This window comes from Mytilus californianus, unplaced genomic scaffold (assembly GCF_021869535.1).
Source record: "Mytilus californianus isolate M0D057914Y unplaced genomic scaffold, xbMytCali1.0.p SCAF_2, whole genome shotgun sequence".
Taxonomy (NCBI): Eukaryota; Metazoa; Mollusca; class Bivalvia; order Mytilida; family Mytilidae; genus Mytilus; species Mytilus californianus.
In genome coordinates, this window is record NW_026262668.1 from 14,948,294 (window position 1) to 14,965,309 (window position 17,016).

Consider the following 17,016-nt stretch of genomic DNA (forward strand, 5'->3'; position numbering starts at 1 on the left):
CCGCATTTTTTCTACCAGGAGACAAGAAACAAGTATATATTTTCGTTGACTCATTCCAGAAAGAAAATATCGTCTAGACGGAAATGTACACCATTTAGAATTTAGAATTGAAAAAAGTGTTTTTCTTATTAGCTACACTCAAATTTAGTAAAAATCAACCTGTCAGTGAGTTAAACACCATCTACTATTATATTTTATTTATATGCCTGTTATTTTTCAAATTATTAGTGTAATGACTTTCCCCTTGTGTGACCTTGATCAGGATAAAAGATCTTTATTTCATAATAATGAGATAGGAAAAATTTACACTGTGTTTATCTACTAACAGTCAATTTTAGTAAGTTTATGACACCCAGTGATATTCAATATTAAAGAACCAAAATAATGTACTTCAAAGGTTTTCAATCATTGTCCATTAAATCAACGTGTAACTCGGCCTTAATCATTATTGTTGAAGGCAATTTTTGACAGAACATTTAAAATTTTACACGCTACTGTAAATTAAAACTTTGTATTGATGGACACTCGTAACCAAACATTTGGTAAATTTTTACTTGAAAGGTTATATATATATATATGGATATTTTAGATAATAATTTTGTGCTTTGAAAAACCTCCTTTTTCAAATTTAAGATCAAAATAACTCCAAATACATGAAAATGCTTGTTCAGAGAAATTTCCAGAATAATGGTAAAATGTCCGTCAAGTGGTGAATGTGGCTATAGGTGACGGCTACCAGAAACGCCTGATACTTTATTATTGAATTGTGAAATAGAAAGACAAGTATTTTATGCCGCTTATTATTGTTGAGGACCACACAATGGGCGATGACATGATGTCCCATTAAAACCAACCACATATTCAATCTTTTTCAAGGACAAAGGCAACAGCGGAAATTTATGATAAATTGAGAATGGAAACGGGGAATGCGTCAACGAGACAACAACCCGACCAAAGAGCAGAAAACAGCCCATTGCCACGAATGGGTCTTCAACAAAGCGAGAAATTCCAACACCCGGAGGCGGGCTTCAGCTGGCCCTTAAACAATAATGTATACAAGTTTAGTGAAAATGGACGTCACACTAAACTCCGAAACATATAATTGAACCAAAATGAAAAAAAAACATACATGACTAACTAATGCCAGAGGTTCCTGACTTGGGACAGGCGCAAAAATGCGGCGGGGTTAAACATGTTTTAAAAGAACACATTTTGCGTGTTTTCATCAGTAGCGTTAGACATAAGCTGAAACAGATGTGATTTTCTAACCTAAGTGTTGGTCTCTTATGACTTTGGAAACTATCAGAAGCATAGTTGTGAAATCAACTTCCGGATGCTGTCTTCCTAATTGGTAGACTTTATAGTGACTATTATTTTTATATGCTTTAAGGATATCATCTCTAAATATATAGACTGGTCATAAATATTTGATTTGAAGAAAAGTGTACTTTCCTCTTTATTTTTTTTCTATTTCCTGAATTTATAAGGGATATATTCATTATCGTCAATGACCAAACCATCTGAGAGCAAAACAACCACTCTTATGATATGAACGGCTCTTGCTTTCTCGAAGTTCAGTGACACATGTTTTATGGCGTAAACCAACAATATAACAGGATTTAATGTATTATAAAAGTACAACAAAAATACTGAACTCCAAGGAAAATTCAAAAAGGGGAAGTCCATAAAAACTGACCCAATAAAACGGTATCAAAATAAGATATATCTATAATTTTTTTCTGCCGATTAAAAATAAAGCAGATAGGGTTACGATTCATTATAATTATATAACTGAAAGCATTCAATTATATAAGACGTGTTGTAATCTCATACTAAACTGTATTAATTTAATACAATAGATTGCCACATCAAGCACTTCTTACCTCAAATGAACTAGTTAAAGTCAAAATTTAATTTACTTCTCTTTGAGTCTTGTTCAAGCCGATCAGTTATAAAACTATAAGCAGATTATTTTTAAGCTCTCTATACATAAAGGTCTAATTATAAGATCCCAGGACCGAAAATAATAATAAACAAAAATATGAAATATTTTTAGTTTACCGATTGATGTGAACATTTGTAAAATTAAACAAAAAACTAGCACGCACGAAGTAAGCAAGCATTTCAATATAAGCATTCATTTCAGTACGTACTTTATCATAGAACCCGCGTGAACACAATCTTCAGCTGTTGGAGTTGTCATCCCCTAAAATTAAAATTATTTAGCATTGATGCTCGTGTCGATTGATATTGAGCTTAACGGTCATTGGCAAATGTTTCAGGGAAAGTATTCAACTTTTCTGAAAAACTACTACTAGGGGGTGTTTAACGACCTCGAATACCCATGAGGGTCTCGCACGGTCGGCTTATGAAAAACAAAGATGCTATCTAAGTATTTTGAAGTTGTTCCAAATAAATCTAAACATTCTTTGGTGCGTTTTCTGTCGTCTGTAGTACCGACATTTTACAGTAAAGTTTGTGGTTTTTTCTGAGCTGATTATCATTGTGGGTTCTTTTATTTGCAGTTTGTTATTCTTTTGAACAAACATTTGAAGGTATATGGGTAGAATCAAACAAAAGTGTTGTTTACACATGTATGTGTCTGTTCAATTCTAGACGTTGGTGTTTATCTTTAGTTACATTTCAGTATTGTTTTTTCTCCAAGTTTAAATATGTTAACATTGATTTCTTTTCCGTTTGTAGTTGTCTTTGTTGTTGCGCTAACATTGTCGAGTCATATGACGTCGCGTGCAGTGTTTATGTTCTCGAGCATTACACATGAATGCGTCTGAAATTTGACGTTTTGTATTTGATAAAGTGTTCTTCCACGTTTTTATTAGATATAAACAATATTGTTACTATTAATCATATGCATGTAATTTCTGTCTAAAGTCTGAAAAACACATACATACATATCGGTAAGTAAACTACAATTTGGAGCTTTCTGTCGTATGCTATATATCTGTTGGTGAATCGTGGTAGCGAACTCGACGCGAGTGTGAGAGGGCGTGGTTACATTCCAGTCCGGGTCAAACCAAGGACTTGAAAAATTGCTATTTGCTTCTTCTCCGATAAGCACGCTTCATTTACGAGTATGACCAAAGGCCCAGAATCACAATAATGTGTCCGTGTAGGGTGATATGTCTTCCTGTCGGACCGGAGTCACAATAATGTATCCGGCTAGGGTGATATGTCTTCCTGCAGACTGTCGGCCCGGAGTCACAACAATGTGTCCGGGTAGGGTGATATGTCTTCATGTCGGCCCGGAGTCACAATAATGTGTCTGTGTAGGGTGATATGTCTTCCTATCAGCCCGGAGTCACAATAATGTGTCCGGGTAGGTTGATATGTCTTCCTGCAGACTGTCGGCCCGGAGTCTCAATAATGTGTCCGGGTAGGGTGATATGTTTTCCTGTCGGCCCGGAGTCACAATGATGTGTCTGGGTAGGGTAATATGTCTTCCTGTCGGCCCGGAGTCACAATAACGTGTCTGTGTAGGGTAATATGTCGTCCTGTCGGACCGGAGTCACAATAATGTGTCCGGGTAGGGTGATATGTCTTTCCGTCGGCCCGGAGTCTCAATAATGTGTCCGGGTAGGGTGATATGTCTTCCTGTCGGACCGGAGACACAATAATGTGTCTGGGTAGGGTGCTATGTCTTCCTACAGACTGTCGGCCCGGAGTCACAATAATGTGTCCGGGTATGGTGATATGTCTTCCTGTCGGCCCGAAGTCACAATAATGTGTCCGTGTATGGTGATGTCTTCCTGCAGCTTGTCGGCCCGGAATCACAATAATGTGTCCGGGTAGGGTGATATGTCTTCCTGCATACTGTTTGTTACTTTGTGAACTAGCACTGTCTTAGTGTGTCGGTCTTGTACAAAACAAGGTTCATATCTAATTTCCTACTGCATATTACATTCTAACGGACTATTCATTAAACATATCACTTACTGTCAGATGGAAATTCTTTAGAGACCTGAACAAACAACTAAGATAGACATGATCTCCTCTTTTTTCCGTTCAGTAATCCCATCGCTGAGAATGAACTATTTCTACTGGCTATCACAAAAAGTGTTATAAATCCACTTGGGCAAAAGGTGTACAATTAGAACATGATTTGGGCTTAAAGTATATTAATATTCGGTATCACTGAAGAAAACACAAAAAGTAACACGTACTGTTCCCCCTTGGTATATTTTTAAAAGAGATTGAGAATTATCATGTACACCAACATTGAAAGTGAAATCTTAATTCAATGGCAATACTTTCGTTTTTTTAAAAGTATCATTTGACACACTTTCCTTCCGTGTATTAGTTTCGTTTGAAATCCCCTCTTTTTCTGGTCATTGTGGAGCCAACCTGCATATCTGTATTTGTTAACCTCCACGCAAGGATGAATTGAATATGAAGTGATTTCAACGTAAATGATCTTTGGGTGATAAATATTTCTTCAAACGTTTGACGCTGTGTTAATTTCATTTCATGCATGAAAAAATGCAACACAAATATTATAATACATCAATAATTCAAGAACATAACATGCTTTTTAGATCTTTAAAATACATCAAACGACGTGTAACGACTAACAAGTCATTTTCTACCCTCCAGTACGTACATAGTTATGGAGGAGGCGGTTAAAATTAAATAGTTTTCTAAAGTTTAACTTATAATGACAAATCTTAAACAAATTTAAAATAGTTCTGTTTAAATTAGAAATTATGTAAATATTTAGTGGATACGACATTCTTTAAGATAACATCACTTCGTCTTTATATAAGTACAAATTACTTATCACTGTACAGTGTTTCTGTCAGAGATGACGATCAGTCTATTGACCAAGGGTGCAAATCAGATATATATGTTTACGCAATTAAACACTATATTCACAAATATTAAAGTTGTGGAAATCGAAAGAAGGAATATGGTTTTTAAAGTCATATGAAACTTCAAATTAAAAAAAAAAGATGAATATGTTTTTTTGTACTTGAATGGCTAAGTTTTACTATAGAACGAGTGTACAGTGAACTTTCTTGTAAAAGATATCAAAATCTTCAGAAATGTACTGCCATTGAATAATTGGCTTCCCATACTCTAATTCGCCGATAGCTTTTCCGTATGCAGTAAGCTTAACCAATAGACCTCTCGTTAGAACTTTCGCAACCGCACGGCGGAAGTGCGATGGAAAACCCGTGATTTAACGAATGTAAACAAACGTGCACTGGAAGGTAAAATGTGTTAATGTAATTGACTCAGGACCCAGAAAGAACAATTTAATACGCCAAACCATTGAACAACTGTTATGGTAAAGTTTAATTAACAAATGAGAACGCATGGAAAATATAAAAAAAAAATGAAATACTGTTTTTCGATTGAACTTTAAAGGTTCGTAATAAATGTTACAAAAAAGTGCATACAAGACTTAGTTTAGTATATATGCATGCATTGGTTCAATAATTTACTTAACATCATTATATTCATATTTACAAGAAACTAGTTTCATGTGACTTTAATATCATGGCATAATACCCGTACACATACATGCACATGACTGAACCCAGAGCGAACAAACACCACATTTATTACTGGTCTTCGTTTCAAAGTCAAAGTGAGCAAACCAAAAGCAAAAGATTATACTTAACTGCAAGTTAAAGACGGTCCTAAACTGGACTGAGAGAAATTCTTTGTTAGATATCGATAACACTGCATTGAAGATATAGATGTAAATTACAGACGATGACGGAAGTACAATTCTAATAAAATTCTGTCATAATTTGTCCGACAATCTTATTGTAAAACAATCTGATTAAAATTCGTCCTATCCTAACTCGCTTTATACTCGTCGACGCTCCTATGAGGATAACTTTATCAGAGATCTATATTTTAATTTTATTGACTGTAAATTAAAGGGACAATACTATGTGGTATAGACAATTATTGGGCATATCATACATAATATACATTTTAGAATAACTTGACAGGAAATAATTTATGAAAGATATGCCAGGCAAACAATTCGGATGTTTTTCATAACAAGTACACTGGAAAATTTAGCTGTCCTTGAACTTTTCATAAGACTACGTTGTCTCTGTGTAAGTATAACATATAATGTTTTGTCTGTTTTTGGTTTAACAAAAAAATCTTTCCATGATAATTATCGATTCGAACTTTTACCGATTCACATTGTTTGTTAAATTTAGGTCAGCTCTTCTATTACACATAATCTGTGCGGTCCACTCGACAAGATTGATTAATTGCTGCTTGCTTAATGCCCACATGTACATGTACTGGTCCATTATAACTGACTTGAAATCAAACGTGTGTGCCTGTACCAACTAATGCTGCCTAAACCATGTGTTGTTTGTTGTTATTTGCTTTTGATTATGTGTTTGTTTTTACCTCGGAGGAATCGGGTGTTGGTTAGGTTTGGAACAACCCCTCAAATAAGGGATAACCCCTCAGGGTAATGACTATCTCTTTTATGAGGGGAAAATTACAAGTGATAAAAAATATTTTGTTTTAAAAACCACTTCTAAGTACAAAAGGGCACATATTTATATTATTTGCTGAAACTTTTCTCCAAAAACAATATGTCTATCTGGTATTATATTGACAAAACATGTCCATGAATTTTGGAATATTCATGGACTTCATTCTTCTTCGTTATTGAAATATGGACCCCTCTTTTAGAAAAATTGTTCCAAATATAATGAATTTTCCCCTTTTCAAGTTAAAAAGACTTAAGTTTTTCTTTTTTCCTCTCTACAACAGCAAAAAAAAAACCCTTGTCAAAGGGACAGTCCCTCATATAAAGGATATTCCTCATTTAGGGGGTTGGTTCAAACCTTTTGGTAGTGGATGTGGACAGTCTATCATACATTCTAATTGTGTTTCTATCATATTTAGTTTTCGTTTACATTTGAAGAATTGTTCAGTCCGTTGATTTTTTTTTTAAATTGTTTTAGATTTTGTCATAACAGGGCCTTTAATAGCTTATTCAATAGGACTTTGCTCATTGTTCAAGGCCATGCGACAACCTGTAATTGTTCACATCTGTGTTCTTTGGTCTATGAACAGTTGTATCATTTGTTACTCATACAAAATATCCTCGTTTGTATACTGTTGTACTGGTCAGTATTTCTGCTGATTCCTGTTATCCTTTACAAAATATCTTTCAACAGTATGAATATGTGGATAAAGTACAGCACAAAGATTTACTATATAACCATGCTACCTCAAACATCCTTTGATAAGATTAAATATAAATACTTTGTGTGCCCTTAAAAGATAGGCTCTTATGACAATTTAGCTCATTTTTAGCTAGGTTTTCACCAATTAATGAATGACTGCAAATTCCCCATCTACTGGTATAGTTTATTGGATAAAAAGGCTTATAAAGAGAGAGGAACTCAAATCGATGTACATACATAAAGTGCATAGCTTGACTTCTTTCTCGCTTCTGAAAATTCGTTATGGTCAATTTCAGAAAATTACATAGTTTCCATGAAACTAAAATTTTTTCCAAAAATCCTGTATAAACAAGAAATGTCTTTTTCTAAAGTAAATTTCAATATCCACAGTTGTTCATTTTCTAGAGGAAACTCATAAAATATACATCGACCACCTGTCACTTAGCAACCAATCTGAATGCCAGTAAATACATCAGCTGATTGACAATTTTAAATATAGGTTGGCAAGAAAATCACACACGAAGATTGTGTAAATAGTTCTGGAAATGTCGAGTGTTTTTAAAGCAAAAACAAGAAAATATGATGACACAGATTTCCATAACAACCAAGGACCCACTGGCATATTACTGAAAATGGCCGAGACATTTACAAAGATTGTTTAAACGATCTTACTTCTTTGGAAAGATGAACGGACCCTTTTAATTTTACCTAGTGCAGTTATTATGATATATGATTAAGAGACGGGCGGACCCAGCCATTTTTAAAAGGGAGGGTTAGAATCAATTCATAACTTATTTTTATTTTCCTAATAAGTTAAATTTTAAGATTCGTCAGTAAACCACACGATGAAGAATATCCATTCAAAAATTACTGAATCCGCCCCTGTCTTGCATGGATAAACAAACATTAGATCTTTGTTAATTTCTAATTGTGGGTGTTAATTTGTTACACATGTATTCAAAATCACCCGTCCTCACCTTTCACTACAGTTTGTGTAAAATAAGTTCATATACACTTATATTGTTTGTTTTGAGCAAATATTTAATCATTTTTAAATACATAATACCACGTTTACTCAAAACCAATATGTGTAAAACCGGTTGTAATATCTACATTCTAGTTCCAATTGTTGTCCTAGTAATTCTAACCAAACCCTTTTAAAAATCAATTCATAAAAGGATAAACTACCTTGTTGGCTTTTTCTAAGTTAATGTAGACACCCGTTTCAATTAATAAAAAAATATAAAATTATCTTCTTAAGAATCAAACATTGAAGCAATTAAACAAGTGGATTTTTTTTTGCAAATTTAAATAGCTTAACAAATAAAGATAATCTCATTAAAAATATTTATCCCAATGAAAATCTGATTAAAATTAATATTACATTTAACATTATAAAAATTTGTCACCCTTGCTTTTTATTTTTACATAAAAAGGGACAAAGTGACCAAGACTAAGTTGTTTGAAAATAGCCAAAGGGGGATCAATTAACACTCGTTAGTGTGTGACATCACAAAAGAAGCAGAACCTGTTTTTATAGTGAGTGGGAAGTCACTTACATGTCAGTACAAACTCGGGTGTTCCACTTCAAAGCTCCTCACTTTTACACAATCTCGTCAACTGGAAGGTTCTCTGCTCAAAGGTAGGACAACATTTGTATTTCTTAATATTTTTTTTATTAACTGTTCCGTTCTAATGTAATGGATAGTCAAATGTTATGAAATTAAAATTTAAATGCCGGTATATACATTCGAAGAGAAAGAATTGCGGTAATTCAAACATAATGTATTTTTTTTATCTTTGCAAATCTAATATAAGTTTGACATTTGTTATTTATTTGGGTTTTAAAAAAAACATTGACCAAATTACATTTTGTATGAAGCGCTTCCTTCTTAAAAAAAGTTTTCACTTTTGCAACCCTATAAAATAACAAAAAAAGAAACATTCTATTCATCTAATTAAGTTTTTTGCTATAACAATGAAATTGAGAGTTAAATCAAGCCTCTCGTAAGTTTTTCTTTTTTAACGTTGTCACGGAGAGCACGTGCAGTCAAAGATGTTTAATTTAATGAACATGATTTTGGAATACCTCGTGATTATTGTCTGCCAATCAAATTAACGGAATCCGATGAAACATCTCGTTATGTAATTATTGTAAAACAAGTTTTTAAAATCTATAAACACCTACCTAGACCAAATTAACAGGTTGGAACCAGTCGGGCATGGGTTAGAATACTCCCGTGTTGGATAGAATGGCCCAAATGGGATATATATTTATAATTCTATATTTTTTAATTTTAGCAAAATTATTAAAAACTACACTTTTGGTTTATAGCGACATTTTAAGAGACTGAATAAGTTGCTAAATTGATTCCCCTCAAACCAACATCTTATGGGGGATCAATCTCATAAACAATCGGGTATTCAGAAATGTTGGCAACGAAAACTTGTTGTTGAAGGTTGGGCGCCCGCAAACATGTTTAACCCCGCTACATTCTGCATGTGTCTATCCCAAGTCAGGAGCCTGTTATTCAGTGGTTGTCGTGTTTTGCTGAAAATCATATTTGTTTTTCGTTTGTTTTGTAGATAATTCCGGTCGTTAGTTTTCTCGTTTGAATTGTTTTATATTTGCCATGTCGGGTCTTTTATAGCATGTTATGCTGTATGGATTTTACACATTGTTGAAGGCCGTACGGTGACCTATTAACTTCTACGTTATTTGGTATCTGCACTGGTTGAGAGTTGTCTTATTGGTAATCTCCTTATTTTTTATTGTTTGAATTTTATGTAATCATTTGCACTTCTAATATTCCCCTTAAATCCTAAATAATCTTTATGCACAGTAAATTAATAACCAATTTTGGGTGACTGGTTCCATCTTGAACAATGAGGGAGATTTCATCATCAAAAAATGCAATTCATTACACTTGATGAACCTTTACATCTACACATATCTAGCTGAATTAAAAAGGGTCTCAGACCTTTACATCTACACATATCTAGCTGAATTAAAAAGGGTCTCAGACCTTTACATCTACACATACCTAGCTGACTTAAAAAGGGTCTCAGATCTTTACATCTACACGTATCTGGTTGACTTGAAGAGGGTTTCAGATCTTTACATCTACACATATCTGGTTGACTTGAAGAGGGTTTCAGATCTTTACATCTACACATATCTGGTTGACTTGAAGAGGGTTTCAGATCTTTACATCTACACATATCTGGTTGACTTGAAGACGGTTTCAGATCTTTACATCTACACATATCTGGTTGACTTGAAGAGGGTTTCAGATCTTTACATCTACACATATCTGGTTGACTTGAAAAGGTTCTCAGACCTTTACATCTACAAATATCTGTTTGACTTGAAGAGGGTTTCAGACCTTTACATCTACACATATCTGGTTGACTTGAAGAGGGTTTCAGATCTTTACATCTACACATATCTGGTTTACTTGAAAAGGTTCGCAGACCTTTACATCTACACATACATGAGGGGCCTGATGGGTTATTTTCGTTCTTCGTGATCGGCGCATTTTCGCTATCGTGATCCGTTTTTCTACAGATTTTTTTTTATATTTTCGTGACCGTGATCATGGAAATTTATTTTCTGTGAATCGTGATTGACAAAAAAATCAACTCGTGAATCGGGATGAGACCCCCCCATCAGGCCCCTCATACATGTATCTGGTTGACTTGAAGAGGGTTTCGGATCTTTACATCTACACATATCTGGTTGACTTGAAGAGGGTTTCAGACCTTTACATTTACACATATCTGGTTGACTTGAAGAGGGTTTCAGATCTTTACATCTACACATATCTGGTTGACTTGAAGAGGGTTTCAGACCTTTACATCTACACATATCTGGTTGACTTGAAGACGGTTTCAGATCTTTACATCTACACATATCTGGTTGACTTGAAGAGGGTTTCATATCTTTACATCTACACATATATTATTTGAATACAGATCCTGTGTCGACGCTTTACTGGTTTACATCAAAACAATTGGAAAAAAACTATTGTTTTAATACTCAACAATTTACAAAAAGTACAATTTGATTTGAATACAGATGCTGTATCCACGCTGTGTTGCCATCATCCACATTTTTTTAACACAGTCAAACCTGTGCAAATGGAACAATTTTAATGTCTAGTACATGTAGATCTATAACTAAAGTTGAATGCATTTTTAGATTTGTTAAATCGGTCTACTTCTTTTTAGCAGCAAGGAGTGTATTTACAGTATTTTAAACGAGTTACAGTACGTGATTTTCTATATTTACAAAACACATTTAAAACATTTAAATACCCAATCAGTTCTACATATTTATTTTAAGTTACCCATTAAATACCCGGGGCGTTTTTTTCTCTTTAAATTTTCAATCACCCTGTAGCGATGAAAATCTTCATGAATAAAGTAAATGCATGAGACCTGGGACTATTATACTAATATGTTAGTATACTATGCCCAGATGAGACAACACCTGAATCACACACACAAGACACATGAGATACACATAATTGATTTGATTTTTCACAAGATATTCATTAAATATAGATACTGAAATCAGATAAAATGAAATGTTTTTGTTTAGTGCAAAGAGCAAGCATAACGTCACTCGATGTTATTGTTTTTTAACTAGAGAAAACAGGCGACAAAAAATTATCACCCTTCCTAATATAACTGTTTGTATGTTATCCACCAGGACGGTATTGATTATATGTTTGCACCTTCTGGTAAATGGCACTGATGAAGACTTATACAAATAACAAACAAACCTTTACCAGTGAATGTCACCATACCCCCTGAAAACTACAAAAGAGAACACCAGGTTATTGGAGTTTTGTGTAAATAAGTTTGTAATGTCGGTATGCATTTACAGGGACATGCACATACTAGTATGTGGTATATTTACGAAGCTAATACACTACCTATAACCGAGTACGGCAGAAAGTGATTTTCCCCCGATTATAGTACTGATTTTCCTCGATTTTGTACTGATTTTTCATGATAAATTTTACACTATAGTTCTGTTATTTAATTTAAGTAGCTTGATCTAATCAATTGGTTAAAGATCATTTATTCTGTCTGGTCAGCAGTCATTAGTAAGTGATATCCTGAGGTGGGATTGCTTTGAAGTTACATCATGACCTTCCTTGTTCTTTGTTTTGATGCTGTTGCAGCTGATTTGAGTCGAACAAAATCTGTTTTAGTCTGCTTTTAGAAAACTGGGAGCATAAATTAGATTTTTTTTCATGAAATTTTTTTCAAATATAATAATCTGAAAAATGCAAGTAGAAATTTGGACAAAATATGCATTTAAATGGGAAAAAAACTAGCAATTAAACTTGAGCTTTGGTGTACAGATTGTCCCCGATCAGCTTGTGTTGATTACAGATTTTCCCTGATACCTATACAGATTGTCCCCGATTTTGAAAAAGCTAATCCTTCAAAAATAAAGCTAATATGTGGATCTTCATTACACTTAGACATGTGCTAATAAAAATAGTGGAGTATATGAAAAATTTTCCTGCAAACCTGTAATTCTACAATTTTATATATAAAATTGAATTAGAGATTTTTTTGTTCATTGATATTTCATTGGTTGGTTCAGAAACTTTAATCAGGTTTCTTCTTGCTTGGGGTTGATAACTTACTGTTTGTATATTTCTGGATTCATAGTTTGGTGAATTTGATAAATTGTCTGAAATGGTTGGAGATTGTGATGATATGCCTTTTTTGATAATCTTTTGTGGTGTATTTGTTGATAAGTTACAAATTATAATTTTTTTCATCTTGTATTTTAATAAAAGTTTTTCCTTCTCTGTCAAGAAGTTCTGGAATGAATGCATGGTATGTTATCTTTCACCACCCTCTTCAAGTCTTCTCCAAATGACCAGTTTTTCAGATGGATGTGTCTTCTGATGGTGAGGTACTATTTCTTCAAAGATGACATTTTTAGAAAGCTATTAAAGCTATGTTGATATTTTCTTGCAAGTAACAGTTAAAAATAAAACTTAGAATGAACCTTTTTCTTTATGATACTATAAGAGAAAATCGGGGAAAATCTGTAATTAACTTCATCTTCTCTGGGACAATCTGTACACTGATAATGGACAATCAGTACACTGCATCAGAAATTGAAATCATATTTTTTTTAGTATTTTCCTAATCTCCTTTCAAAAGTACTTCCAGCTCTAAGTTTACTTAATTTGCACATTTGAATAAGTATTCTATAATTAGAGAAATAATATTTAGATATTTGAATAATATAAGAAAATCACTTCCCATGACTTCCTTGCTCCGGAAAAGTTTCTATTTTTAGGATTGGTCATCAAAATCCATATTGCCCATGGGAGGTCAATGATAAAAATGTATGAATGAAAAGGAAGGTTGCATAATTATTGACACAGATTTTCTTTAATTCATATATAATTACCCTTTTGATGTTCTCTACATAGAAAAATCGGGAAAAATCAGTAATCAATCGGGGAAAATCAGTACTGTAATCGGGGGAAAATCACTTTCTGCCGTACTCGGTTACAGGCAGTGTAATAGATAATTAAAAAAACAACAAGTTCGAATAATATTCTGCAAATAGTTAATCTTTTTAAATTATTCTTTTATTCGAATTACCTAGATATACGGGCAAACATTGCAGTCAACTTAAAAATAAATTTTAAATTAATACCGATTTTGATAGTTATTTTACTGAATTGTGAAATATTTATCGGTTTTATTCGGTCCGGTCTGTTATCATAACTTGCAATTGACAAAACACTTATACACTGTACATATTTACTTTCATCCAGTTTGAAAGCAATATGAGATTTATTAAGTTATATCTTACCAACATATATTACTAGCACATTATGTTTTTTGTAACCGGTTGTGTTGGTCCTGTTTTGAGGAAATAAGAAGAATTTTCTTAAGGGACTACATCAAAAGATCAATTTAGGATAAAAAACTGAAATCAAATAGTTTGGGGGTGGGGGGGTTAAAACTGCTGCATGTTTTGTTTATCCAAAATCGATTTTACATATATCCATATTGGTGAATCAATTTTTCCCAAATTAAGTTAAGAGGGGGGGGGGGGGGGGGGTCAGTGAAAAAACTATGTGATTAAATTAAGTTTTTTATCCTACATTGAACTTTTGATGTCGTCCTTTAGTATTGCAGGAAAAAAAACAACCATTAAACTTACTTTTATTGTTGAAACAACCCAGGAGATTGTAAAGCTAATGTTGATGATTTGGAGACTTATTGCAAAATAATAAATATTTTCTCGGTCCATCAACACTAAACCGGTAGAAAGATGGATCAGTCGTTAGTACTAAGGTTAGGGGACTCGTAATTGAAATATATCCTTCGGTATGGGTTTTGTTCATTATTGAAGGCCGTATGGTGACTTATAGTTGTTAATTTCTATGTCGTTTGGTCTCATTGGCAATGATACCACATCTTCCTATTTTTAAATTCATTGACATAATAACGAGTTTGTTTAATCATACATTGAGTGCTTTCTTGTCATTTATACATGGTCAAAAAGGCTTTGAATATATACTTTTTCCAATTTTTTTATATTTTTTTATTATTTTTCAGGGTCACTGACTAGTCAAAGATGGATTCCACAGTATCCGGATTTGCCCCTCGGGCTAGCCGCTATTTCATCATAATTTCAATGTTCATAATACAAGCAGCAGCTCAAAGTAAGTATTTGACATGTACCTGTCCAATTGAGTATTTAAATGACCCTATTATATTTTTATTTAAAAAGACGATAAAATCGTTATGAATGGGTATGAATTGGTTTTAGGTCAAGGCTATATTGTTACCCAACATTTGTACTTAACTATAGAAATGAATTTTAACCTGATGTATGCTGGGACAAGGTCAAAATTATCAAACTAACTTTCAGTAATATAAATAAAAAAAGAATAGAAAAATATTATAGCCATCAAGGTGCGTATATCGCTCACCTCTTATTTAAGTATAAGGCTTAATTATGTACTCTCCCAAAAAGAAACGCAACATCTGAAAAAATATAGTTTACTTCAAATAATCAACATGATTTTAAACACAAATAATCATCACATTACACTGAAATTTGGCACATTGGTTGTTCAGACTTTAAGTTCATTGAAATCTTGTATCACATTAAAGTCCATAGTATTCAGATGACGTCACTTTTAAATTTTCCGTTATTTAATGATGTTTAACCAAGAACGTCTAGAACATGATGGAAATTTTTTTTACAGAGTAAATAAGGTAGGAAACACAAAATTTGTCCAGGCCTTACACACCGTGTTTATTACATATTACAAAACACAAGATACGATTGCTTGAAGTATTATAAATAATTTCTTTTTATTTCAGTTCCACCAGGTGCACCATCGATTACCGGTCCACAAGTTATTATAAAAGATGATCAGGTTACTCTGACCTGTACAGTAATTGGTGGTTCCCCTACACCAACGGTTAAATGGTTAAGAGACGACACAGTGATCGATGATTCGTCAACCACTTCCGGAAATCAAGTAGTTAACACGTATTCGTTTACAGCTTCTAGTCGGGAACATTTGGAAGTGTTCGAATGTCAGTCTGAAAATGGTGTTTTACAGAATCCTCTATCCAGAACTAAATTCGTCGAGGTGTACAGTAAGTATGCAGTAAAACACTTGTTTATCATAGGTGTAATTTAAAAAAATTGTGCATCCTCAGAAATTTTTCCTATCATGAGGTTTTAAGACCTAAGATTCTGATCTGTATTATGGGTCTGAGGTATTTTGTAATTTGCGAAAAATACCAGTCTTGAGAAGAATTTCCCTCGCCTTACGGCTCGCAAATTTAACATTCTCTCGACTGGTATTTTTCGCAAATACCCCTCCTTAACATGATATATCTGTTCAAAATCTGATCGGTATCATTGGTCCAAGGTATTTTACTGTAGGCCTGAGGCAGAGGTTCTGATCTGTACAATGGGTCCGAGGCATTTTACTGTTAATTACACCTTATATAAGAAAGCCAGATTTTGATTGGTTGATATCTAGTGTATTTTTCGCATATTCTAATATATTTTCCTATTTCAAACGAATTTGCCTGTTTTTCACCACTGCCGGTGAATTTGCCTCAAATACCATGGTATTTGCCATTTTGGATATTCCTTTTTTACCCTCTCGAGCATTTTCCCGCCAAAATTTTTCGAATATGACGTTACATAAAAAAAGCGAGCATTAGTACATGTATAATTCCCGCGGTTCTATGATAATATCCTCTTATCCTTAAAATTATGCATAAACAATTAGTTTCAATCCAAATCTATTCGGTGTAATTAAACAGATATACCATGTTATGGAGGGGTATTTGCGAAAAATACCAGTCTTGGGACGCCTAGCGGCTCGGGAAATTTTACAGTCCCTTGACTGGTATTTTTCGCAAATACCCCTCCATAACATGATATATCTGTTCAAAATTTCATTTCCCCAAAGACCGTTGTTTTGACGAAATAGATTTCAATTAGACCTACCATCATATTTAAACAAGGATTTTGAACACTATTTTAAACAGATGTCAAAACAGTCTGAGGACAACTAAAGTCATGTGATAAACCATTTGATTACTCAACAATTTATTTATATTAATTAAGAAATGTTAGACTTTCATTGACACATTTGTTGCAAGTTGCAAAAGTGAAATTGTAGGAATTTATGCGACAAGAAATCATAATTTAGCTAACTACTTTGTTGAAATAATATCAACCATATACCATGGTGTGGCTATGAATTTAAAAATAACTAAAAGTAATACAAATACGACT

The 17,016-nt window shown here is 33.4% G+C and overlaps 2 protein-coding genes across 18 annotated transcripts in view; one reads left to right on the forward strand and one right to left on the reverse strand.

The window, feature by feature from the left end:
* Nucleotides 1-5,976: 5,976 nt before the first annotated feature.
* The window catches only part of LOC127729315 (basement membrane-specific heparan sulfate proteoglycan core protein-like), a 38,959-nt gene continuing 27,919 nt past the window's right edge, over nucleotides 5,977-17,016 (forward strand). For 16 of the 17 annotated variants that reach the window (XM_052237053.1, XM_052237059.1, XM_052237055.1 and 13 more), the window contains exons 1-3: nucleotides 8,676-8,832; nucleotides 14,802-14,908; nucleotides 15,576-15,857. In XM_052237053.1, the coding sequence (XP_052093013.1) occupies nucleotides 14,821-14,908; nucleotides 15,576-15,857 (370 nt within the window). In that variant the 5' untranslated portion in view covers nucleotides 8,676-8,832; nucleotides 14,802-14,820. Of the gene's footprint in view, nucleotides 6,093-8,675; nucleotides 8,833-14,801; nucleotides 14,909-15,575; nucleotides 15,858-17,016 lie in introns of those variants that run through there. The other variant, XM_052237054.1, reaches the window with a different exon arrangement.
* LOC127728899 (salivary glue protein Sgs-3-like) lies at nucleotides 9,096-10,682 on the reverse strand. Its single transcript, XM_052236481.1, has 2 exons — nucleotides 10,235-10,682; nucleotides 9,096-9,109 (listed from the first exon to the last, which is right to left on the reverse strand). Exons 1-2 carry the CDS (start codon nucleotides 10,680-10,682, stop codon nucleotides 9,096-9,098), a joined length of 462 nt encoding a protein of 153 aa, XP_052092441.1.